Source organism: Melospiza georgiana, chromosome 9 (genome assembly GCF_028018845.1).
Source record: "Melospiza georgiana isolate bMelGeo1 chromosome 9, bMelGeo1.pri, whole genome shotgun sequence".
Lineage (NCBI taxonomy): Eukaryota > Metazoa > Chordata > Aves > Passeriformes > Passerellidae > Melospiza > Melospiza georgiana.
In genome coordinates this window covers 8,287,496-8,310,873 of record NC_080438.1, presented here as the reverse complement: position 1 = coordinate 8,310,873, position 23,378 = coordinate 8,287,496, and the positions used below count along the sequence as shown (strand labels likewise).

At 46.8% G+C, this 23,378-nt stretch overlaps 2 protein-coding genes across 2 annotated transcripts in view; one reads left to right on the top strand and one right to left on the bottom strand.

The window, feature by feature from the left end:
* The window catches only part of COLGALT2 (collagen beta(1-O)galactosyltransferase 2), a 46,948-nt gene extending 38,933 nt beyond the window's left edge, over positions 1-8,015 (bottom strand). Inside the window, exon 1 of the mRNA XM_058030533.1 lies at positions 7,852-8,015. The gene's annotated coding sequence lies outside the window, so the exon portion shown is untranslated. The remainder of the gene's footprint in view (positions 1-7,851) is intronic.
* Positions 8,016-11,405: 3,390 nt separating this feature from the next.
* TSEN15 (tRNA splicing endonuclease subunit 15) lies at positions 11,406-22,859 on the top strand. Its single transcript, XM_058030535.1, has 4 exons — positions 11,406-11,581; positions 12,192-12,273; positions 13,608-13,743; positions 22,419-22,859. Exons 1-4 carry the CDS (start codon positions 11,426-11,428, stop codon positions 22,621-22,623), a joined length of 579 nt encoding a protein of 192 aa, XP_057886518.1. The 5' UTR covers positions 11,406-11,425; the 3' UTR covers positions 22,624-22,859.
* The last annotated feature ends 519 nt before the right edge of the window (positions 22,860-23,378 follow it).

Below are 23,378 nucleotides of genomic sequence, written 5' to 3'. Positions count from 1 at the left end.
TTCATGCTCAGTTTTACCTGATTCTACGGTTAGTTACATGTTACAAAGGGGAAAAACACACTGACTACTTAAACAGTTGGTCATAATGAAAGCAGCCTTCACTTCTGAGTAAGCTTTCACTTCCCAAAATGTCTAACAGCTACCTCAAATAAGCAACCACTTCTCCCAAACAAATACAAGAAATTCTGCTTTATAGGCCATTAGCATAATTCCAGTCCTCTGCAGTGAATTCAGTCTCTAGAACAAGATGTAGCTGTTTTTTAGCAGTGCCACATCATGTCAAGAGGAGGAACAATGTGTTATGTTGGAAAACTTTATCACAGCCTAAGTGGTTCACCATAAAACTTTAATGACTGAACTCCATTTCAAAGTATATACCAGATCCATAGTCACATGGAAAAAGTTTATAATCAACATGTTGTTATTAGTCTCCCCGTCAACTTTTGCAGAAAGAGAGCTGGCATCATTTTACAGTCACAAAAGTGCTCTGGCCCAAGGACACCAGATACAGATATACAGACAAATGCATGTGGCTGCACACACAACAAAAATGAATCATTTCATGCTTAAAATCTGGATTCAGGCACTGAATGAGGCAAATTGTAGACCAAAACAAAAAAGGAAAAAAGAATAATGTTTTTCTTAATTGATGAATTTATCAGCAGTGCCACATGCCTGTATGAAGGAGCTGAGCAGTCTACAGAAAAGGGCAAAAAATCCACTTCATCAGAGAACACCAAAAATTTTTCGATTCCTATCTTTCTTTACCCTGAAATTTTGGTGCATGTGGGTCCCATTTAGCTGTAATCCACCCTTGGCCATAAGCACCATCAACATGCACAATGCTTGACCAGAATAAAGGAAATGAGATGCACAGAAATAGACTGCAATAATACCAAGTCTGAGACATCATGCCACAGGAAGGAAATTCCAAGTTCTGACAGACAGCACCCCACATCACCTCGGTCCTCTCTCCACCCTGCAGCCCAGATGAGCCGCCTGGGACTAGAGATGGCAGCAGTGCTGGGCCATGCTCTGCACACCATGTGCATCACAGATCTGGTTTTAGACAATCCTGACCCAGTGCAGGAAGATTTTTAGTCCCAGGGGACTCAAATAAATAATTGCAGGTATGTGATAATTCATGTAAAAGACCAAAAAAGCCCTTCCATCCCTGGCTCAGCACAAATCCCTGGTTTGGTCTCCTGAGGAAGGGCCCTGCCAAACCTCCCAGGGACTGACCCCTCTCCAGCTGCACTCAGACACCTGGGGTCCCTTCCTCAGCAATCTGATGGCAGTGACCAGGCAGCTTTCTGAGAAGATTATGAGATCCATTTAACAGAAAATGGGAAAGAAAAAGGAGAAAAAGTGGTTGGAACAACAGCCTTTGTCCCAAAGGTCTGCCACCCTCAGCCCACATGAATTTCCAGGATAGTCCTTGACAGTGACAGGCTGCCCAGGGATTGCAGGGTCCCCATCCCTAGAGACATCAAAAGCCTGAACTGAAACAGTGCTCTGCCTTCACCAGAGCTGGCTCTGGGAGCAGCCAGCCTTCAGAGGTGCATCCCAGCACTAACCAGCCCAGGAGATCCATGCATTAGCTCAGGTGGAGAAGGGGAAAGGGAGAGGGCTCTGTCCCTGTAACATGAAAATGACAGCAGGAAATGGGCAGGTTCCCTCTGATTAGACCAAACTGATCCCTACTCCCACACTCACCAGAAATGAGAAGTTGAAATAGCTGGTGTACAAGCAAAATTGACTTTTTTATTATTATTCTTAAATTTTTTTAGATTTTTTTCTTTGGGAGGGGGCAGATGAATAGGAGCACTCAACAGCCAATATTGGTTGTAGCTGATCCTTGGCCCCACAGCTGCCTCCCACCTTCCCCCCAGCTGAAGGAGGTTCAAAAGACAGGTCAGTGCACAACCTGGGCAGCTTGGACTGGATGAGGAATCCCAACCCTGCTGGAAAGACAAGTAACGGATGGAGTGGGATCCTGCCCTGGGCAGGAATGAACTAGATGAGTCCTTGAGGTCTTTTCATCCCTACTTTGTACATATTAAAAGAGACAAAAAAAAAGCTTGAAAGTTAGATCTTCCTGACCTTTGAAAATATCCAAAGGCTTATCATAAACAACAGCCTCTGCTACTGAACTCTGCCCGCTGTTTCTTTTGGGCAACAGATTATTTTATTGGATTCCAGTCTCTAAACCCACAGCCTGCACTACAAGGCACCAGGCAGCCCATGACACAAGGGACAGACACACAGATAACAGGGTAGACCCCTGTCTCAAAAGGTGGGTGCCAAAAGACAGCAGCCAAAATAAATAGCTGCATTTTCAGAGATACAGACCATGCAGAATTCAGGCATAAAAAAATGATTAAACAAACACACACAATGTACTATGCTCACTGGTGCCACAGAACTCCTACACATTTTAAAGCATCAGTTTTATGGTATTATCCCTGTACCTCTGGAGGGCTATTTATTCATTTTATGGTGATAACAAATTATTTTTGCCTTTTTTCTTTTATCCCAACATTCACACTGATGTCTACTAGACCCCAATATAAAGTGTGGGACAAAATGGTTTTTAAATGTCATCAAAAAAGCATCTGAATCTGGCAATTTGTGACTACAGCAGGGAATAATAAAGAAACTCCTGCTACCCTGCACATTGCCATCACACAGCTCACGCCTCTTTTATGGCTTCTCTGCAGAACTGCACAGATTTTAGCTGAAGAGTGGTTTGTGTCTTGCCATGCAGATCTCAGCAAGGCACAGCAGCAATTTTTGGCTTCCCTTCAAATGTTTCTACTGAGTAATTTCATGATGCCATTTGCTTCAGTTTGCCAAGACTGAGATGAGGGAGAGAAACCCAAAGGACAAAAAAAAAAAAAAGTGATTATGGATATTGTGATTATGGGAACAGTTCTTTAGCCTTCCCTGGTTTTCCATTTTTATGTAATCTTTCTGCACCTTGGTGTAAAAATGACCTTGGCAAGGAAATATTTATAACTGACATTTCTTGATTTTTCTATCTCCAGTCTTGATGAATTCAACAATCTCATGTAGGTCATTGTAGGTTACTTTACCCTTCTACCCCTATTTCCCCAGCTAGAAATTGGAAGTATTTACTCCTATTCTTTCTTTTTGATGCAGTCATCTAAATGCAAGTTCTCTGCCAGCAAGGCTGTCTGCAACATCTTGCACAACAGGAACATCACCTTAACTGCAATTCCAAAGCTGTGCAAAGCCCATCTCACTCTTGCCCCCTCTTAATCTACGACTGTTATTAAAACTACATAATAAATAAATTTAAAGTATCTACAAATACAAACAGGAAACTAAATCCCACTAAAATTCACTTGAAATTCACTAAATCCCATTAAAATTCACTCAAAAAGTCAATTTCACTTGTACTTGGCTCATCATAGCCAAGTACAAGTGAAATTGACTTTTTCAAGTGAAAAGTCAGTTAATTTCTGAAACCTATGTTTTAATATTGCCAGATGGAAGTCACAGCACAGGTGAGCACACCTGAAATGGATGCAAAACACCAGTGGACAGAAGCAGGAGAGGCAGAGCCAGCAGACTGGAATGTCAGCATTCCTAAGTGACTAATAATGACCATGAAGATTAAAGTGACCTCGTTGCTCAAATGGAGACAAGGACAGAAAACAGGGTGCTTGAAAGCCAACATTTCTCTGAGAGTAATAACAGTCATTAAAGTTTTAAATGATCCCTGCATCTCACTGGAGTTTTTTGCCCTTTATGTGGAATTTTTTCACGTTTGAAAAGTAAACCACAAAAGAATAAGAAAATGGTCAGATATCATCAGCTAGTTCCAGTCTAATAATACATAATTATGAAATACAATTATTACACTGATCTCATCAGCTTCTATTTTTAGCTTCAAGCGGTTCTTTTAAATTGAAACTATTTCCTCGCTGGAGCTGTGTTACAGTACATCCACTCATCTCTCAGCTGGGATTTATCCCATCTTTCCACCTGGCTCACTATTGTTCACATTATCACTTCCGAAATATAAGTATACTCTGATCCCCAAAGCAGATTTTCAAGCACAAAAGGACCTAATTACTGCTCCCAAGCACCAACTCATTTATGCAGGCATTCCATCCCCAGGTTACTAAGAGAGGAGAGAGCAGATGACCCACTAGGATGAAGCAGAAGATGAAATTACAGCAACTTTCTTTGCTATACCATCACTTAATCTGAGACTAAGGAAAGTGAAAGGCAATGTGATAAACTGCTGAATATACAGACTTTAAAAAGGCTGTCTATTGCAGCCAAGACAAATCTTCCTGACAAGCAAACACTCCGTACCTGTAACTGACCAATCTCAAATAAACACTCAGCATTGATAAAGCTCAAAACAAAACTCCACAACCTCGCCCACTAAAAAAAAGAGGGTTGGGGCACACTGACACTGTAACTTCTGGGTCATTCTTGTCCAAGATAAAGATCTCTTTCCCTCCCTTTGCAGTTCTCCAAACCCAGCACAAACAATACTGCACACTTTCCCTGCAAGTTTCCCAGCTGGGCTGGGAGCTCAGGGAGCTCAGGGAGAAGCCCAGCCACACGAGCAGCACATCAGAAGAACCTTTGTGGCTATAAAAAGCTGCACTTACATCCCACAGCCAGGTTCTCTCTTCAGGTTCTCTCCTGTTGTGGCACTTGGGTCCTACAGCCAGGTTTTCTCTTTAGGCTCTCCTGTTGTGGCACTTGGGTCTCACAGCCAGGTTTTCTCTTTAGGCTCTCTCCCATTGTGGCATTTGGGTCTCACAGCCAGGTTTTCTCTTTAGGCTCTCTCCCATTGTGGCATTTGAGTCCCACAGCCAGGTTTTCTCTTTAAGCTCTTGGGTCCCACAGCCAGGTTTTCTCTTTAAGCTCTTGGGTCCCACAGCCAGGTTTTCTCTGTAGGCCTCTCCTGCTGTGGCACTTGGATCCCACAGCCAGGTTTTCTCTGGAGGCTCTCTCCTGTTGTGGCACTTGAGTCCCACAGGTTTTCTCTTTAGGCTCTCCTGTTGTGACACTTGAGCCCCACAGCCCGGTTTTCTCTTTAGGCACTTGGGTCCCACAGCCCGGTTTTCTCTTTAGGCCTCTCCTGCTGTGGGCCCCAGCCCATTTCCCTCAGTGCGGGGTATTTGGGCGCCCGGAGGGGACAGCTGTGACCCTTCCTCCTCCACAAGAAGGGACAGCTGCTCCCTTCAGCACTGCACCTCCATGGTGACATGGGACCAGATCATGTTCTGTGGCCAAAGCAGGAGGCTGCCATTCCCCCTGGCCTGGCTGGCTCCGAGGGCTCCCAGGCCACCGATGGCCAAGTCTGTCAGCAGGGCCAGCACAGAAACCTGAGCTGTCCCACAGAAATTCCCAGCTGAAGTCACAGCACAATCCCGGGATGACCCTGTCCCCAGCAAAGACAGCTGGGGTTAACACAGGCCAGGGAGCAGCTCGGATGCATTTCCTGATTCCCGGGAGGGAATCTCGAGGAGGGAAGGAAGGGTTTAACTGCACAGCCATGGAGGGAAGGAAGGGTTTAACTGCACGGCCACGGCTCCTCCGTGCCAGCTGGCCCCAGACCAAACAGCCTGCAAGGCTCATTAGGAGCCGGCAGTCCTCCCGAAGCTGCCCACAATCATTTTCAGAATTAAGTCATAATTAAGAGCAAAGGTAAGACTTTTGCTCAGTATCAGGGTAACAAAGCTTGGGATTAATTGATACAGACTACACAAAAGAAGTTCAGTGTCTGCTTCAAATTCATTATCTCTTAACCCATCTTTACTGTCACTCACAAAGCTTCCCTCCTAGAAATCTGTCAGAGGAATCCACTGCTCAATTTCAGCCCTCCAGCTACACAGAGAGAGCATATGGGAGCTTGAGAGATGATTTATGGTTTCAGTTTTCATTCTCAAGATCTATGGTTGGGCATTTTAAAATGCTGACTTACTCAAGAAAACACTGAAGTAGGATATAAGTGGCAATGGAAGAATGCAAGTCCATGACAAACATCACTCCCCTGCCCTCCTATCCCAGTAACACAGGGACACAGGTAAATCTTGGCATTCATCTGTTGAAAGGACTCTCTCTGAAACACAAGATGCTTCCAGAAACGGTCTGAATGGTTTTACTTGTTCTCAAGAGACTTTACAGGTATCGTATGTGAGCTTGCTCTGAGTGGGTACTTTGTGTCCTGAACATTCTGGAAAAGCTCAAGTCTTATTGAGGAGCAGAACTAAACCTCTCCAAGGAACCACTGCCACCCCACAGGTACCTCTCACTCTCTGTGGCAACTCAGAGCATCCTCAGAACTTCTCTTCCAGTAGCTGTGACAATTTCAGTCACTCTCATTTTATAAATCTTGACATTTTTATCAGCAGATTTTCCAGCTTAGCCATGCCTTGTATCTGTGTGCAATCCTCTTAAAAAGGGAGTGATTTCTTATAAGAACCTTAGCGTATTTTAAGCTAGGTTAAAAGTAAGTCCCCACAATACTTTCACACAATATTGCAGTGACCTTAAGTCTAGTGAGGATAATACAAGTAATGTACTAAAAAAGTTGTAGAGTTAACCAAATATCTGCAGGACTTAAAATCCCCCCACAAAACTTATTTGCACTTGTACAGCAAGAGGCATTTTGAGATGCGCTCTGCTTTGGTGATCAGGACTGCACCTACAACTCCCACAAGTTTTTATAAACACCAAGCTCAGCTGAATCACAGGCCATGTGGGGTCTAATAATATCTGCTTTTATACACATCTGCTATGAGGAAGTCTCAACTGGCAAAATTCCTGCTGTTACAAATGAATGAGGAGTCACAGATCTACACAGAGAGGAATGTGAATTTACCCACTGCCACACACCAGCTTGTGATTCCACACCACACTTGTGTGGCACCCCGAATTTGGCCTGATAGCACAACTTGCTTTTTACACCTGCAACACGAAAAGAAGGGGAAAAAAAATAAATAAAAAAGACGAAGATCCATGCACTGACGTATTGCAGAGTCCCGTACTTGGAGACAAATTACAGCCGTGTTACTGAAGCATACACAGAAACATCTGTTTAATGACACTTCAGTGATGTGACTGGGGGGCAGGTCCTCCCCACGCCCCTTCAAAGTAAAACGAAACTTTGACTTTTTAAGTTCACCACAGAATTCAGCGAACTTTTGATCAGGCTCTACAGAGAAAAAATAAACTCTGTTTGGGGTTCTTCCAAGCGATCCTGTTCCTCCCAACACTTATGTCAGGATGAAACATTATTTTTTTCCTTTGTCTCCTCGCAAAGGCAGATTGACCAGTTCCCAAACTGCTCCAATTCCTCCATCCCGACCCCTGTTTGACCGCCGCAGCTGCCCCCATGCTGCGATTTGTGAATACATCTTTTAATCCATCTTCCAGCCTCCAGCCTGGCAACAATGCTCCTTTCAATGCCCACCAGCACCTACCCAGCCCGCCGCTCCCCAGCCCTGGAACATCCCGAGCAGCTCCCACAAAGCCCGGGATTTACCAGCCGGGAGCCGGCCCCACGCTCTCCGTGCCTGTGGATTTGGACACATGCTCCGGCGCTGAATGTTCCCAGGCTCCAGGCCAGCTCTGCTGGGATAACTCATCTCCCTGCGGCTCCCGGCGGAGACACCGCGCTGCCGACACGCGGGGGGACCGCGGAACGGGGGCCGAGCCCTCAGCTCTCCCCGGCCGCCACAGCATAGCTCCGGCTCCAGGGCTGGGCGCAGCCGCCGCCCCTCCGCGCTGCCCGGTCCCGCAGAGTCCGCAAACCCCGCGGAGCCACCTCTCGCCTCCCCGGCCGTCCCCGGCCCTTACCAGAGCGCGATGCGGCTCTTGGGGTAGCTGAGCCTCTCGATGCAGCCCAGGACGTGCGGCAGCGTGTGCGCGGCGTTGCGGGCGAGGATGGCGAGGAGCACCGTGGGCTGCAGCAGCGGCGACTCGGGCAGCGCGGGCTGCTCGGGCCCCGGCGGCTCGGGCGGCTCGGGCGGCTCGGGGGCGGCTCCGCAGCCGCGCAGCAGCGGCGGCAGCAGCAGCAGCAGCAGCGGCGCGCTCGCAGCCATGATGGGCGGCCGAGGGGCAGCCGCGGAGCCGCCGGCAGGCAGAGCACAGCGGGCTCCGGAGCAGGGAACGCGGGAGGAGGAGGGGCAGTCTCGGCACGGAGGAGGGAGAAGGGGAAGGAGGAGCCGAGCGGCGCCGCCGCCCGCCCTGCCAGCCCCGCTTACCGCCCCCCGGCACCGCCCGGACCCCGCGCTGCCGCCGCGACCCCAGGTGAGAGCCGGTGCCCACCCGGGAGGCTGCGGTCAGCGCAGCCCCCGCCGTAAAAGCTGCAAAGCCCGCCTTTCTCCACACGAGTTTTGGGCTTTAAAGGGGCTTTCGGAGTGTTGCTGCTGACGCTGAGACGTCCCTTTGTTCGAGGCTTACGTGAAGATCTCGCCCTCATCCTTTCCACGCAGGTAGGGAATTAAAGTAGCTCTGAGCTTTCATATCAGGCTGCTCCAAGCCCCATCCAAGCTGGCCTTGGACACTTCAGAGACAGGGCGGCCACAGCTTCTCTGGGCACCCTGTGCCAGGGCCTCTCCACCCTCACAGGAAAGAAATTCTTCCTAATATCCAATCTAAATGTACTCTCTGTCAGTTTAAGGATGTTCCCCTTACGTCCTATCACTATCTGCCCGTTTAAAAAGCTACTCTCCCTCTTTTTGTAATCCCCTCTCATGGACTGGAAGGGGCTCAAAGGTCTGCCTGGACCCTTTTCCTCTCCTGGCTGAACAACCACAGCTTTCTCAGCACCTCTTCTTTGAAGACAGGAAATACCGGGAAGATTTTCCCTCTACTTCATTGACTTACCCACCATGAAAATGTTCCCGTGAATAGACTGATGGCAATTTAGCATAAAAATACATAAAACACATTCCAGCAATTAAAATTATTGGGTCATGATCTTAAAAGGGGCATAGTAATCATAATTCTCTTAGAAGTTAATAGGATTTGGGCGTGCTAGACCCTTTTCAAGATGAAATCTCTAATTATCTCTAAGGGCCCCATCACAGCATATTTGGGTTTTACTGTGGAAGTTTCTCCAAGGTGGACAGACCCACTTTGAGCATGTGTTCCTGTTGGCTGTGTGCTTGCAACACTTAAAAAGAAGGAAACCTTTAGCAGGCAAACAATTGTTTAATTATCCATAGTCTCACTGTGAATTGCTTGCATCCAGGTAGTAAATATAAAAATATACACACATACACATTATATATACAGAGTTAATGTTTGCTCCTCTTTGCTTATAGAACCTAATTTATCATGCACACCAAATTATATTGTCTCAGTTTCCTGAGCAGATGACTTCCCAAAAAGGATCATTCTAGGAAACTTCAATAAAGAGTCTTCAGGGGTTATAGAATCATCTGCACTAAAATTTGAGAAACTCTCTCAGTTTGTCCTCATCTTCCTGAACAATTAGCACAAATGTGTCGCTCCTGTTTGCCCTTCAGATGCCTTTATAATTGTCCTTCTAGAATGATACATTAATGAGGCTTTTCTGTGATGGTTAGTTTGCCACATGTTGCTTTTATGCTTGGATTCATTATCCAAATAGAAGGAGCAGCCTTGCAGCGGGTGGGAGGTGATTAGAGTTCCACAGGAGCCAGCCCAATCCACACGCACGGAATTCCCCTGCTGTCCCCGGGAGCATTTGGAGGGTGGGGACAAACTCTGCCAAATTGTTCTTGATGGGGAGGGGGAGGGCTGGAAGCTGGCATTTTCCATCCATGGACATTCAAGCTGGGTCACAGTCCCGATTTTAGGATGTTTCAGCAGAAATAAGCCCCTCCTCTGCCTGCCTTTGCCAGAGTTCTGATTGTGCCTTTCCCCTGTGCAGCTCTTGATGTCCTCAGTGAAATCTAAACTACCTTCAGCTCTTTTCACACTCCTCTATTTTGGGAGCAGCATCAGAGCCATAACGATTTGCTGGGGGCAAATGAAAAGACTCCAGCAGCATCCCAAAGCCAGTGATTCTCTCTCCAAAGTGATGTTCCCTTGCTCACACAAATCCCTGGGCTGGCTGGCTGCCGTGGAGCACAAAGAGTGAGAGCAGCAGAAGCCTGAAACATGAGATGTTGTTCTTCCGTGCAGAAGGGAAAGGAGTCACTCAGCTTCATCTCGCACTCCCGGTCACACACAGCTGGGGAAAGTTTGGAGAGCTCAGGTAAACTGTTAATTGGCAATTCATGTCATTCCAACACCTGTAAATGTGTATGACTCCATGTCCACGCACAAAGAAATCTGTACTCATTCTGACTTCTTTCTTGGTGGCCAAAACTATATTCTGTGGGGTTTTTTAAGCCCAGACTCCATCCTGCTGTGGCAAGACAATGAGCCACTCTGTGATGAAATATTTTAGCTTTGAGGAAGAAACGGCTTTTTGCAGATGTAAGTCCCACGGAAATCAATTTAATCCATTTGTTTCAGCCTCCTCTAAATATGTAACACCAAACAAGGAGATTCCAGCTATGACAGCTGTCTCTGGCAGAGGCATAATCCCTCGGTTTGGCAGGTAATAAATTCTCTCTGAGGCAGATTTCTTCTAAATTGTTTCCCACATTGAGGAAAACAGAGGTTCCATCCTGGTGATGTAATTGACTCATCTATAGATTGATGTGGATCGATCTCCTTTCACTTGCTTCTTCACTTCTAAGAACTCAAATCCATCCAATTATTTTCCCAGCACTGAGTTGCCAACTCTTCCATGAAAGTCTTGGACACTGGATTTTTTTATCCATCTAGCTATCTATTCTGTGCCCAGGGAACTGAACTGCTGGCTAACACAATACTTTATAAACAGCCAGAATGGCTGCTCAGTTTACCACAAAATTCCTTGAATTAGATTGGCCCAAATATAACTTCCTGTGCCTACAAACCACACACAATTTATGTTACATACGTAGAGACCAGTTTTCACTGATCCTGTGTTATAGAATAGCCACTGTTTGAAATTCATCAGAAGAGTCACCAAGACAGATAGAGCTGATAAGCCAGACCTGGGACACTTGGCATTAGGCAACGTCAGAGATATTTCTAATGAAGCAATCCAAGGTGCTTTTAATGGCAATACCTTGAAGGCATGTCCCTTATGTAGTCTGGCAAAGCTCTGGACACTGCAGATTGATAACGCTTTGGAGCCTTTAGGAGAAGGGGCCATGAAAGGAGCACATGTTTATATATATATATATATATATTTTTATATATTTATATATATGTTTATATATGTTTATATGTATGTAGGTAGGAGCGGAGCGGCGGCGGAACGGTGGTGGCGGTGCGGCAGTTTCCGGGAGCGCTGTGCTGCGTGCGCCGCCCGGAGTGAAGCCGCGTTGCACACACGGAGGGCAGCATGGAGCCGGCGGCCGGGCCGTGTCAGAGGGGCCTTTGCCCGGCTGCGGGGGGCACCGATCCGGGCCAGGGCTGCTCTGCGGCCGGGAGGGAGGAGAAGGCACAGGGCAGCTGGTCGGGGGCGGCTGGCGGCAATTGGATCACGGCTCACCCCACGGTAGGCCGGAGCGGGGGTCCCGCTCCCTCTCGGGGTCCCGCTCTCCCGGCCGGACCCTGCAGGATTCTCCCCTCGAGGTGCACGTGGGATCCCCCCAGGAGGGTTCTGCCGGGAAATTCCCATCTAATCGATGATATTGGGTTTATCGAGGGGGGCTCCGGCTCGAGGGGGAGTTGGGGAATGCCACTGCCAGCAGGGGAGGAGGTTTTAAATCATGGGATCCCATCTGGGAAACGTAAATGCCTTAAACATCGACTCCGTCTTAATTTTTACCACACTGAAAACCTGGAGCTGTTTAATTTGGCCATCGTGTTACGTTGCGTTGCAGCAAAAATAGGTACAATTATTTACCCCAATGTAGGTAAAATTCCACAAAGCTAGAGCTGTTCCAGAAATAGTTGAGACTCCTCTTCTGTTTGTTTATTTTGCTTGCTTTTTTAAGCGCTAAAATATGGGGAATGTGGAAAAAGGAGCCTTTGAGATACTGTCGGGAAACAAATCCTGCTTTTTGATTGCCGTCAAACGGGTTTGAAGCTCCAGTGGCTCTGCTGGTCTGTGCATTCTTAGTTAACCTGTGCTTTCCTTCATTAATGTTCCTCTCTGGTCTCAGTTCACAGAAATGATGTCCCTGGATGTGTCTGACAGCACACAAGTGTACGCTGCCTTTTTGGTGTACCTGGACCTCCTGGAAGGTAAATGGGGGAAGTGGCTGCATCCCAACCATGCCTTTGCCCTGAGGAGCTGTTAAATTCATTGTTTGCCCTGGGACAGGACCTTTCCTTCCAAAGGCCTTGCTGCCCATTTTGAGAGTTTTTGTGCTGGAAGTTTCTATCCTGTGCCTGCCTGGAGCCTGTGCAAAGATGAGTTCTTGTTTCATCCAGCACTTCCAGGTGCAGGTGTTCAGGGAAAAGGCAGTCAGCAGGGAAATAAAAGCAAAAGAGGAGTAGGGGGAGGAAAAGGAATGTAGGAAGGTGAAGTGACAGGTTCCGTGGTTGAGCTTGTAAAAGTCCTCACCTGCAGATTAAAGTGAAATTACTCCATCACAGTGTTTCACAAAAGTCACCATTCAGCACGGGGCTGAATGTTGTGTGCTGGCCTGTTTTGTGGTGGAATGTTTTCTGCAAAGGGCAGTGGTTCCTCTAGCAAAGAGGATCATTTGCAAGTGTGCTAGCAGTAATTTATAACCATTGTAGTAATATTATGTAACAACATAGTAATTTATTCATTAAATTGTAGGGTTTGTGCTTAGGGCCATGGCTGAGGACCTGGCAGTGTCAGGCCACTGCTGGGACTCCCTGATCTTGGAGGGCTTTTCTGGCCAAAGTGGACCTGTGAAATCCTGTAGTGTAGTCTGCTGCTGTCTGCTCAGAGTGGAGCAGAGTTATGTGATATATAAACTTCTGCCTGGCTTCTTCCAAGTTGGCTTTATTGAAAATGGACTGTGAGTAGGCAGCCAGCCAGCCTAAGAAAAATATTTCAGTTTTGCTTGGAGCCTGGTGCTTCTCAAGGTCAGGGAAGGGAGGGATTGTACAGTGCAGGAATTGCTGTGTCTGTTGCTGTTACACCTCTGAAGAAAATGCCTTAATAGACTTCAGAAGAAGATTTCTGTAGTTCTGCAGTAAAAACTTCATCCTTATCCCTTCAAGCAGAGGTTAGAACTGTGTATGATCACTGACCATGCTTCTAACACCTGCTGCTTCACAGATCAGTGTCCTGAGCCAGGTGGCTAAATCTCTGTGGTTTTATCTGCTTTGTCCCTTCTGCAGAGCAGCTTTGTCAGACAGATCGCATCACCACCCCTCAGTGCAGCTCTGGAGCCAGCAGGCTGCTCCTGCTCCTTGGATTTCTTTAGCAGGATTGCTTCTCAGGAGGGGGGTTTGGCAGAGGAATGGAATTTTCCTGTGAAGAAAAGGGGGAAAAGGGGGAGGGAAAAGAAAACCTCAGATGTTAACTTAGACACTGCATTTGTTATTTGACTGATAAAAACTTGTGCTTTGTGTTCTCTCATCCCCACAAACCTTTCTAGGGAGGAATTGGCACGAGGTGCAGCCGGTGGGCGTGGCAGAGCTGCAGCTGGTGTGTTTGCATGGCCGAGCCAAGGAGCAGGAGGGGCTCCAGGTGATGGTGCCAGTGCCTGCCCACATCCTCATCAGCCACGACAGGTGAGGCTGTGCTCACTGCTGGGGTCACCACTGACAGAAAACGGGGCTCAGGGACATTTGACAGCCTGGGGGTGGCTTGGTCAGGAGGGGAAGGAGGAGGAAATGGAGCAGTATCAGAGGAAAGCAGCCTCTCAGCCTGAAAGCAGAGTTATTTGGGTTCTGCAGACACACAGGCAGATTGGAACATCAAGGAAACCTCAGCTTTGCATCAGTCTCTGCCTCTCCCTGTCTGGAGGTGGTTCTTGGAGGTCAAGCAGAAACTGATGCCCACTGATAAACACTTCCTGTTGTCTGGAGTTGCATATGTGCTAGGAGATAACGTGGACACCAAAGTATGTGTTTGAGAGACAAGGCTAGAACACAAGGCCTTCACAGCTTATGTTTTGAACATTCCTGTGCTGATTTTGTACTCTTGGAAATGTGTGATGCTTTCTGAATTGCTGGACTTAAAAGGACCTAAGAGGAAAGCAATCCTCTTGGAGCTGCCTAAGAATCAGCTTTTTACTGTCAGATTTGTGGATAAGCCTTGTATGGTTTGCTTTGCTTTAGTTTTCAAACTATAATTTGGCTACTTTGAACAGGAAACTCCTCTCACTTTACATCCAGAGTCTCACGTGCCTGTGATTTTTGGCTTGATTTCCTCACACATGCAAGAGAATTCTTCAAGCAGAAGACAGCACAGCCATGAATTTGTTACATTACAGATATTTTCAGCCTAGAAAACTTCCACTTCAGTAGTTTTACAGTCTCTCTTAACTGGCCCTTAGGGCAGCCTCAGACACAGGGTATGATTTGCTCTCTGACAAAGGCTGCCTTCTCTGACTGGTGTCTGCCATGGTGACTCTGAAGACCTGAACTATTTCAAAGGCATCACAAGGTTGTACATTTTTCAATTTCTTATGTTCCCACTCCTGCTAGGAGCTGGCTCATGGCTGGCTCTAAAAATCTTACTGTTTTTTGCTGCTTCCTCTTGCTCTGTGGGCAGCAGCCTGACACAGTGGTAGGTGGGCAATTAATTGCACTTATTGGATGTGTGTGTGCACTCTAGGAGGGATGTTCTTGCTTTTTATTTTGGGTTTTGGAAATGACAGATCAATGTCTTGCTAACAGACTTTTATAATCATTTTACTGTTTGTTGGGTGAAGGGGAAGAAAATTCTTTACTAGGTATTGATGGGGCTTAGTACTGGTTTTGTGCTGAAAAAAATATTGTACTTGCAAGTATTGGTTAATCACTCCTGAGGGCTTGGAGATGTGATCTCCCAGGAGAGGAATGCTTCTCCCAGGGTGAAATGCTGGGTGTTTTTCAGCCTGTCTGCAAGCAGGAGATGTGTGTGTGTGTGAATGAAAGGGACGTGCTGCAGCTCTCAGCTCAGAGGTTTTAGGGGAAATAGAAGGCAGCCAGTGAGCATGTGGGATCTTTGAGGAATTCCACCTACATGCTGAGCTCTTGTGCTTGGTTAGTATAGTGTGTTTCCACCTGGGCTGAAAACCTTGGATTCCTGGCATTGGCTAAAGGCTGGGAGTATGTTCTGATTGATTTTTAATGACAGGTATTCCACTGCATGCATGTCCTATCTTACTCTGTGTCATTGGAGCCTTTCATGGGGAGCCTCTGCACTTGTTTGTTCTGTGGTGATGCTGTTTGCTCTGCCTCTGGCACCAGAGTGTCTGGAATCCAGTACTGGAAGGATGTGTGGTGGAGAGGCAAAGAGTGAATGCATCACATTGATTAAAAGTACAGTTTGTAACAGGCTTTGCTGCAGAGCAGTGACACAGGGTGTGTTGTCACTGAAATGAGCTGAATCCCAGGCTGCAGTGCCAGCTGTGTCCTGTCTGTGTTCAGTAGCCATGGATGTTGTCAGGCTGGGAGATTGTGTTTCTGTACAACACTCATGTTTGTGGTGTTGAATGTGCATCTGCACTTTGATCAAAGCAGCACTTTGTGGTTTTGTGTTACCTGCTAAAAGCAGGGGAGGAGGTATGAGTACAAGTGAATGCAGCTTGCTTAGTGTTGAAAATAAGCCCTTAAAATAAGCCCTTCCTCTGGGAAGGTGAAAATGTTCTGTCTGTTCTGGGCCTGGAATGGTGGTAGCTGCAAAAGAAGCCAGTGACAGCAGCAATTATGGGCAGCACTTCCTTGTTTAACCAGTAGGGTTTGGAAGTGACACCTTGAAATCAGACTTCCATCTTCATTCTGCTCTGTGCTTTTCTTATTGGTAGAAGAAAAAAGTGATTCACTGGAAAATAATGGGTTTTAGCACTATGTATGTGCTAAAAAAGATCTCACATTTTGCCAATATTAGTCAGTCACTCTTGTGGGCTTGGTCTTCCAGAGATATACAGTGGTGGTTCTCTGTTTGAAATCCATGTCAGCCAAGCTCCAGGTGTCTCATGGAGTTCCCAACTTGGCTGCCACTGAGAAGTGTGTCCTTAAAAGGCCACAGGAAAATTGCTGTGGAAATTACCAGCAGGACACCTGGGCAAATGACAAATATGAGTGCCCTACAAAAATTAAATGTTTTATACTCAATATTTTTTGCCTATTACAAAATTTCATCATGTCCAGGTTGAGCATGACAGATAAGTGCTGAAGGCAAAAGCTGTTCTGCTTCCTAAGCTCACTGTTCACTTCTGCAGAGCTGGGTGGAAGCTGCTCATCCAGCTGTGGCAGGATAGCAGCACCCTAACCCACTAAATTACAGAATTATGGGCTGTGGAACCCACTGACTTACAGAATTATGGGCTATGGAGCCCAGTCTTGAGAAGTGGCTTTGTGCTCTGTGTGCTCTTGAGATGAAGATTGCTGAATCTCCTGTGAGCAAAGCCCCGGGGAATATGATGCAATTTCTGTCAGTCTTGGCCTGCTGTGACCCACACAGAGCTGGCTGAGGCTTGGAGAGCCTCTGAATCCAGGAGGATTCCTGCTTGTGGGAGGAGTTTGCAGGTGCATAGGCTGGGGTGTGTCTGCTGCTCACTACAGCACCTCAGAGCATGCCAAGTACCTCGTTGTCCATTCCAGAAGTGTGGCTCCCCACTGTGGAGGAAGCAGTGAATCCTGGGAGTCCAGAAATAACTTGCCTAAACCCAGCTCAGCAAGTTAGGAGAGCTCACAGTGCTGGCTGTGAGCTGGATTTTCAGATGGCCTGGAAAGCCTTGAGCCTTCAGGGAGGTAGGTCCCAGATCTAATGGAATTGGGCACTGCCTGTCCTAGACAAATAACTCTGTCCAAGCAGAATGTTGCAGATAAACTGTCAGATTAGATGACACGTCACTGCTCTGTTTGTATTTTGTGTACAAGTGCTGTAAATGAAGGATGAAGTTGCCTGAGGTCATGGAGACCTGTGAAGTTTGGGAAAGGCTTATTCTGTTAAAATGCTGACTTACTTTAGAAGAAAGCAATTCATAAATGTTTTGTTTTAAGGCTGATAAGCATCCTGAGAAGGAAATCTGAGGACTGGAATTTACTGTCTTCAAAGTCTGTAGACTGTGAAATAAATCTTGCTGTAAACTGAAAAATCCTGTTATTTTAAAGCACTGGAAGTGTGATGTGCATCTTGCATCCTCTTCACAGTTTTGTCAGTAACTCCCTTGCTAAAAGCATAATTGACTCATGCAGTAAATTACACATTGAAAATATAATTAGTGGCTCCTAAGTGTAAGCTCTTTATTAGTATTTTATTTATTTTTTTTAGATTTAATATTTTAAATTAGTTTGCAGCTCCCACAGCAGAGTGGGTTATGCAGTACTTTGGTTAACATCCAGTATTTAGTGTATCCTGTAGAACTTTGCTGAACTTTGATACTTCCCTGTTGTGTGGTTTCTCTTGTTTTCTTCTTGAACTTCCATGGAAAAAGTTCTTTAATATTCCTCAGGGCTTCAATTCCTTCTCCTGACCAGTGTGGCATGTAGTGTTTTATTTACATTTATTTTTTTCTTTCCATTACAAAAAACTGAGTAATGGAACGAAAAAAATAAATGTAAATAAAACACTCCATGGTTTCTTCTGTTTGTGTGTTTTGGGAACAAATCCCCAGGAGCAGTGCTGTGCATTTACACCTCCTCCCAGCCCCTTGTGCTCCTTCCCACATATTTCAGGGCACTGGGTTCATGCTGCCTGCCCTGCAGCAGGGTCTGGAGCAGCATTGCTGGTGCTGAGCTGTGCTGAAGTTTGCAGTGCTGGCTAAAGCCAAGGAATTGTGCTCTCTGGGAGGTTCCTGTGCCCTGGTGCTGGGACAGTGGCACGCTCCAGTGCCTGGAGTAATGATCTCTGCAGGGGCACAGAGACCAACTTGTGTGCACTCTGCAGCCCTGCCTGGCCAGCAGGGAGGGAGCTGGTCAGGCTGGCCGAGCCTGCCAGGAATTACTCATCCAAGTATAAAGGGCAGATTGAAAGCCTTTGGCTTTTATGGCATGGAAGGCAGTAGTTCCATTTCAGCTCAGTGGAGCTCTATGCAACCTCCATAAACGTGCCCTGAGCTTGCAGAGGGATGCAAGCATGGGATGTGTCTCTGAAATGCCCCTTTGTTCATCACAGACCTTGCTGCTCGAGTTCTTTATGGTTCTGCCCTTGGTTGGTTTTTGCAGAGTCAGTTGAAAGCTCAGGGTCAGCAGCCTACACCTGGCTCCCTCTCCCAGAGAAAAGGACAGTGTTATTTTGTTAGGAGCTATTGGGAAACACAGCACAGATTTCTGATGGATGTTGAGGGCCTACATGGTGCAAAATTAAGGTAGGGGAAGGATGCAACATTCCCCTCTGCTCTCTGGATAGATTTGTATGGATTTTCTTGTTTTGTTTTGGGATTTGTTTTATTTTGAAGCTATTAATTGCCACAGTAATAGAAGATGGGGTCAGCTCACTGCTATCATTAAGTTTGAATGCAGCAGTAATGACAGAGGCAGGATGACATTGCCAGTGCTGTTCCCTTAGCTTGCAGTGCTCTTTGCAGAATGTTAAGTAAGTTAAACCTGCTCCTATGACTAATTTTTTGGTAGAAAAAGACAATCCCTACTGACTCTAGTCTGGAGATAGCTGGGAAGCATTTTCTAAGCCCTTTTTCTAATGCAAAGTGTTTTAGAAATGCCAGCTCTTTGGAGAACAGAGTGTTTGAGGTGAAGTCCTTTGCATCTCCTGGAGCGTGAGGTGAATGTGAGTTTGCTTCCTGGGTGGAAAATGAGAGCTTTGTCCTGCTTGATCTGGCCTGGTGGGAGCAGATCTGGATTTGAGTGACCATGCAGCTGAGCTTTTACTGAGACCCTGCGGAACAGCAGGACCTGTTTCTCAGCTGCACCTTTTCTCTTGCCAAGCCTCCATTCTGCTGAAAACTGGCAGTGCAGACAGTGGAGTGGGCATGCTGGAATTCCTGTGGAAAAGGAGGACCCAGAGGGAGCCAGGCCATACCAAAGGCTTGACCCCACAGCTTCTGTGGGGCTCACATTGCTGGAGCACAGCTGGGGAGCCAAGCCCAGAGTGGTCATGGGCCTTTGGTGTCAGTGTTCCATCAGTTATCAGTAATTCCAGAGGTGTCCTGGCACAGCTGTGACTCGGGGAAAGGCTGCTCAGGGTGCTGGGAAATGTAGGTGGTCAAGGCTGTTGGCATCTGCCAGACTGCTGGATGCACTGAATTCCTCTGTTCACTGATGCTTGACACCTTCAGAAATGTTAAATCCACTTTTATTTAAGCAAATTCATCTTTTATGGCTGTCATCAGCTGTATGGTGTAGCAGATTGTACTGAGGTCACTGAGGAGCTTATTGGTAGCCATTAACTGGGGAATTTAAATTAGGGTATGGCTCTGCTGGGGGTGTTACCACATGGGCTTCCTGCCTAGGACTTTATTTCCATCGTTGACTGCAGCTGTCTGGGAGATGGGCAGCCTTGAAATAAAGGGTTCCTGCCTCATTTAGAATGTCCAACATGCATTCTTTGGATTTTAGAAGGCCAACAAGGCTTGATGCTTTCCTATTTTTCCATAGACAGTATTTGATGCATGAAAAGGATTACAAAAGCCATACCTGTCCTGCAGTGTTTCACCTTCCTGCTCGTGGCAGGCAGCAAGCACAGTAAAATCAGAGGTGCCATGGCTCCTTTGCAGTGTCTGCTGGTGCAGAGAACATTGTGAGCAGGCTGGACACAGAGGCTGCTGGGGATGCCTTCAGGGGAGGAGGGCAAGGCATGATGTCTGACACAGACTTCCTGAATTCCAGAGCTTATCCCTCTAAAAGATAGCCTCTCAGCACTGTGCAGATGTGCTGCAGTGCACTGTGGACACTGTGGTATGCATGAATGAGAGCCCTTGTCTTGGGGCTGCCTGTGGAGGGAGGGGGAAGGGGAAAAGGGGGCATTTGCACTTGTCATTCCTCATCTGTGGACAGCAGAGCCAGCAGATCACCCTGATGCAATGGTGTGTCTTTGTGCCCCTTACATAAATCCTGGAACTCTTGTCTCCTGAAAAGGATCAAGAAATGGCATTAATCTGTTGTCAGGACCTGGCTGCTTTTGGGATCGTGGGGCATCTTCAAAGTCCTAGGTGTTAAACAGGGGGAAATAAAGTCTCAGGTGTTTGTGCTTGGCAGTATAAGGAGAAATCATGAGTATCAGAAATATAGATGTACAGCCTCACTGTTCCATCCCTTCTCTTAATAGACTATCAGGAAAACCAGTGACAGGTATTCCAGAAAATAGGAAGAAACTTCTGCCCTGGCTGACAGGTGAATCCAATCCAGGCCTCTGCCCAAGTCTGCTCAGATACAGCGTTGTCCACACTCAACACAAGTTTGGTTTCTTTGGCTCCCAAAATATCTCTCCTGGGCTATGCCCTTTAATTTGGCATGTTGTCATTAATTCTATATTGCCTCCACAGGAGCAAGAGAGATCAATGTCCACTGCTTCATGGATAGTTCTTCCCTCACAGGGTCTCTGCCAGCAGTCTGTCTGCTTAGAGCTTTCCCAGACCCTTGGCTGCTGAGGGTGCAGAGGCCCTGGCACAGCTGCCCAGAGAAGCTGTGGCTGCCCCTGGATCCTGCAGGTGTCCAAGGCCAGACTGGACAGGGCTTGGTGCAAACTGAGATAATGGAAATGTCCTTGCCCAGGGATGGAACTGGCTGAGCTTTAAGGTCCCCTCCAACCCAAATCATTCCATGATTCTGCATGTGACTATGCTCTCTGCATGTATCAGGAAAGAGATCTGTAATCTTTTCCCAGGCTCTTGTCCCCTGCCAGGGCTTTGGCAGGACATTGTGGTGCTGGGGGTGCCTCTGCACAGGGGCTGGGAGTGACAGGAGCCAGAGGTTCAGAGCACAGAATAAATAAGTTACCTGCCAAATAAGCCTGCAGACAGAGCTGCTGGGGTGGCAGTGAGCACAGGAGTAATGCCCCATTACCTGAAGGAGTCTCTTGCAGTCTCTCTCCTCTACCAGTGGCCAGCACAGTCTCTGTCACCTTATTTGTTGTGTTGTTAGAAAATGTGCTGATGTGAGAGGGCTAGGATAGTGCTTTTCCCAGCCCTGGTATCTCTGTGGCATGGAGTAAATGTGTTGTGTTGCCTTGCTGTGTCTGGGCCAGTGGTGCAGCAGGAGGAGAGGCCCTCCTGAATTTACCAGGCTGGATTATGCACAGCTCAGAACACAGATGGGTCCTTAAGAAGGTCATGGGCTTAACAGGGAGCCTTTCCAGGCTGCTGCTCATTCTCTGCCACGTTCCATTTGGCTTTTATTAGAGGATCAAAGGGGTTCTGAGGGAAGATGATGATTGAAGTCTGAAAGCTGCTGCCTTTAGACAGCCCTGGCCCCAGAGCTGCCTGTGCTCTGCTGGGTGAGCTCTCCAGGGTGCACAAAGCCAGGACTGGTTTATCCTGGTGCACAGCTGAACTCCCCCTGGAATGTAACCTGTCCCAGCAATCTCAGAGGAGCCCTCTTGCACCTGACATTGGGGGCAGGGTCTGTCTGTGCTCACCACACTCCTTCAGAGCTTGCTCCCCAGTCAGACCAGGAATGCAGGGACTCCAGGGATCAGTGCTGTCCTGAGCTCTGAACCGTAAAGTAACTGGCATGTTACTCTTAAAATAATCTAAACAGGAAAAATTGCATAACTTTGTCTTGAGCTTTTAAGGAAGACATTATTTGGGCTGACTGTTCTGAAGAAGAGCATTAGTCTTGTGGCTTCTAGTCTAGACAGGGAGGTAGAGAAACCTGGCTTGGGCTCCTGGGCCTTCCACAGGCTGGCAGAGACCTGTGGCACAGGGACTGGCAGACTTACCTCTGCAAATGGAACACATCTTAATTATTCAGTTCTCCAACTGAACACCAGGTGTTACTTAATTAGATTTCTTACATAAATCTGCTGAAAACAGGGCCAGTAGAGATTGCTGTGCTGGGATTGTGGTGGATGAGGGATGGCTGAGGGATGTGCATGTGATTGTACCTCCCTCAGCCTAAACAAAGCTTAGAAACGTGTTGAGCCATTTCCAGCAGAGGTGTGTGTAACTGACTCTGTTATTTTCTTTTGTTGCTTGATTACACAACTTTGGATTTTTATTAGAAGAGATATTATGCTTAGTTTAGTGAAGACAATTTTTCAGAGTCAAAACAGGCTGGATAAAAATTGTGCTATTCTACCTTTGTGCCATCACAGATGGTTGTGGATTCCTTTCTAAATGTTTTTTTTCCTCTCCTAGGTTAAGGGAAATACTGAAGAAAGCCTCTCTGCCTCCAGAGGATCCTGACACCCTGCTGTCAGTTACCTTGGCCATAGTTGAGACAGACTCCACAATAGTCTACTATAAAATGACTGATGGCTTTGTAATGCCGGATCCTCCTGGTGATACTGAAGATGTGGATAATATACAGTGGAGGAAGAAAAGAAAGAAACTTTTCAAATGATTGGGGCAGAGAAAAGGGAACGTTTCTTGAACTCCTCAAACTCAAACAAATGCAGGAGCTGATGTATGTGAATTAAGTGGTGAGCTAAAGTCTGCCTTGGCACATCAGGGATGTGTTCAGGGAACGCAGAGGCTTGTGCAGCTGCACTGTGGTGAAATGCCATTTGAGGTATGAAGTAAGTCATGCTTTGACACAGATCAGTCCTGAATAATAAATACTTTTGGGAAGTGTTACAAAGGCTGTGTTTCCTCTTTATCTGGTCAGGCACATAACAGAATAAACACATCCTTACCCATACTGTAAATATTGGTTACAGGTAAGTCTGAAGGGCTTGAAGTTTTGTAGTTTACAGAGTGTCTTTGTCTTAGCCCTGTCAGAAGCACTCGTGCTGCCCCCCAGGTTACATTTCTGAGCTTTGCTTTCTTCCCTCTGCTTTTGGAGAAAAGGCCCTTCCACAGAAATAGCTTATTTTAATTTTTTCCCTGCAGAGGAAAGCTGATTATAGCAGCACCAGAGGCAACTAAAACACCAAAGTATGTCACCATCTATGCTGTAAGAGCACAACAGTTACCTTCTTCAGGCACCAGCTAGATTTCTAAAGCCATTGGCATTCCTAGGATTTATTTTATTTTGTCTTTGGCCACAGCTTCTGCATATTGAAAGTGATTGCCCAGGAGGTGCTTCAGCTTGGAGTTAAGAGGAAAATAACTGACTTTTAGTTACTTCTGCAGGAATTTTCCATGTCTTTTGCTTGA

Bases quoted from the DNA above. Each gene is read 5' to 3' on its own strand.
- TSEN15 (XM_058030535.1), top strand. From the start codon at position 11,426: ATGGAGCCGGCGGCCGGGCCGTGTCAGAGGGGCCTTTGCCCGGCTGCG. The intron at 11,582-12,191 runs GTAGGCCGGAGC...CTCTGGTCTCAG, and splicing joins GGATCACGGCTCACCCCACG to TTCACAGAAATGATGTCCCT. The intron at 13,744-22,418 runs GTGAGGCTGTGC...TTCCTCTCCTAG, and splicing joins ATCCTCATCAGCCACGACAG to GTTAAGGGAAATACTGAAGA.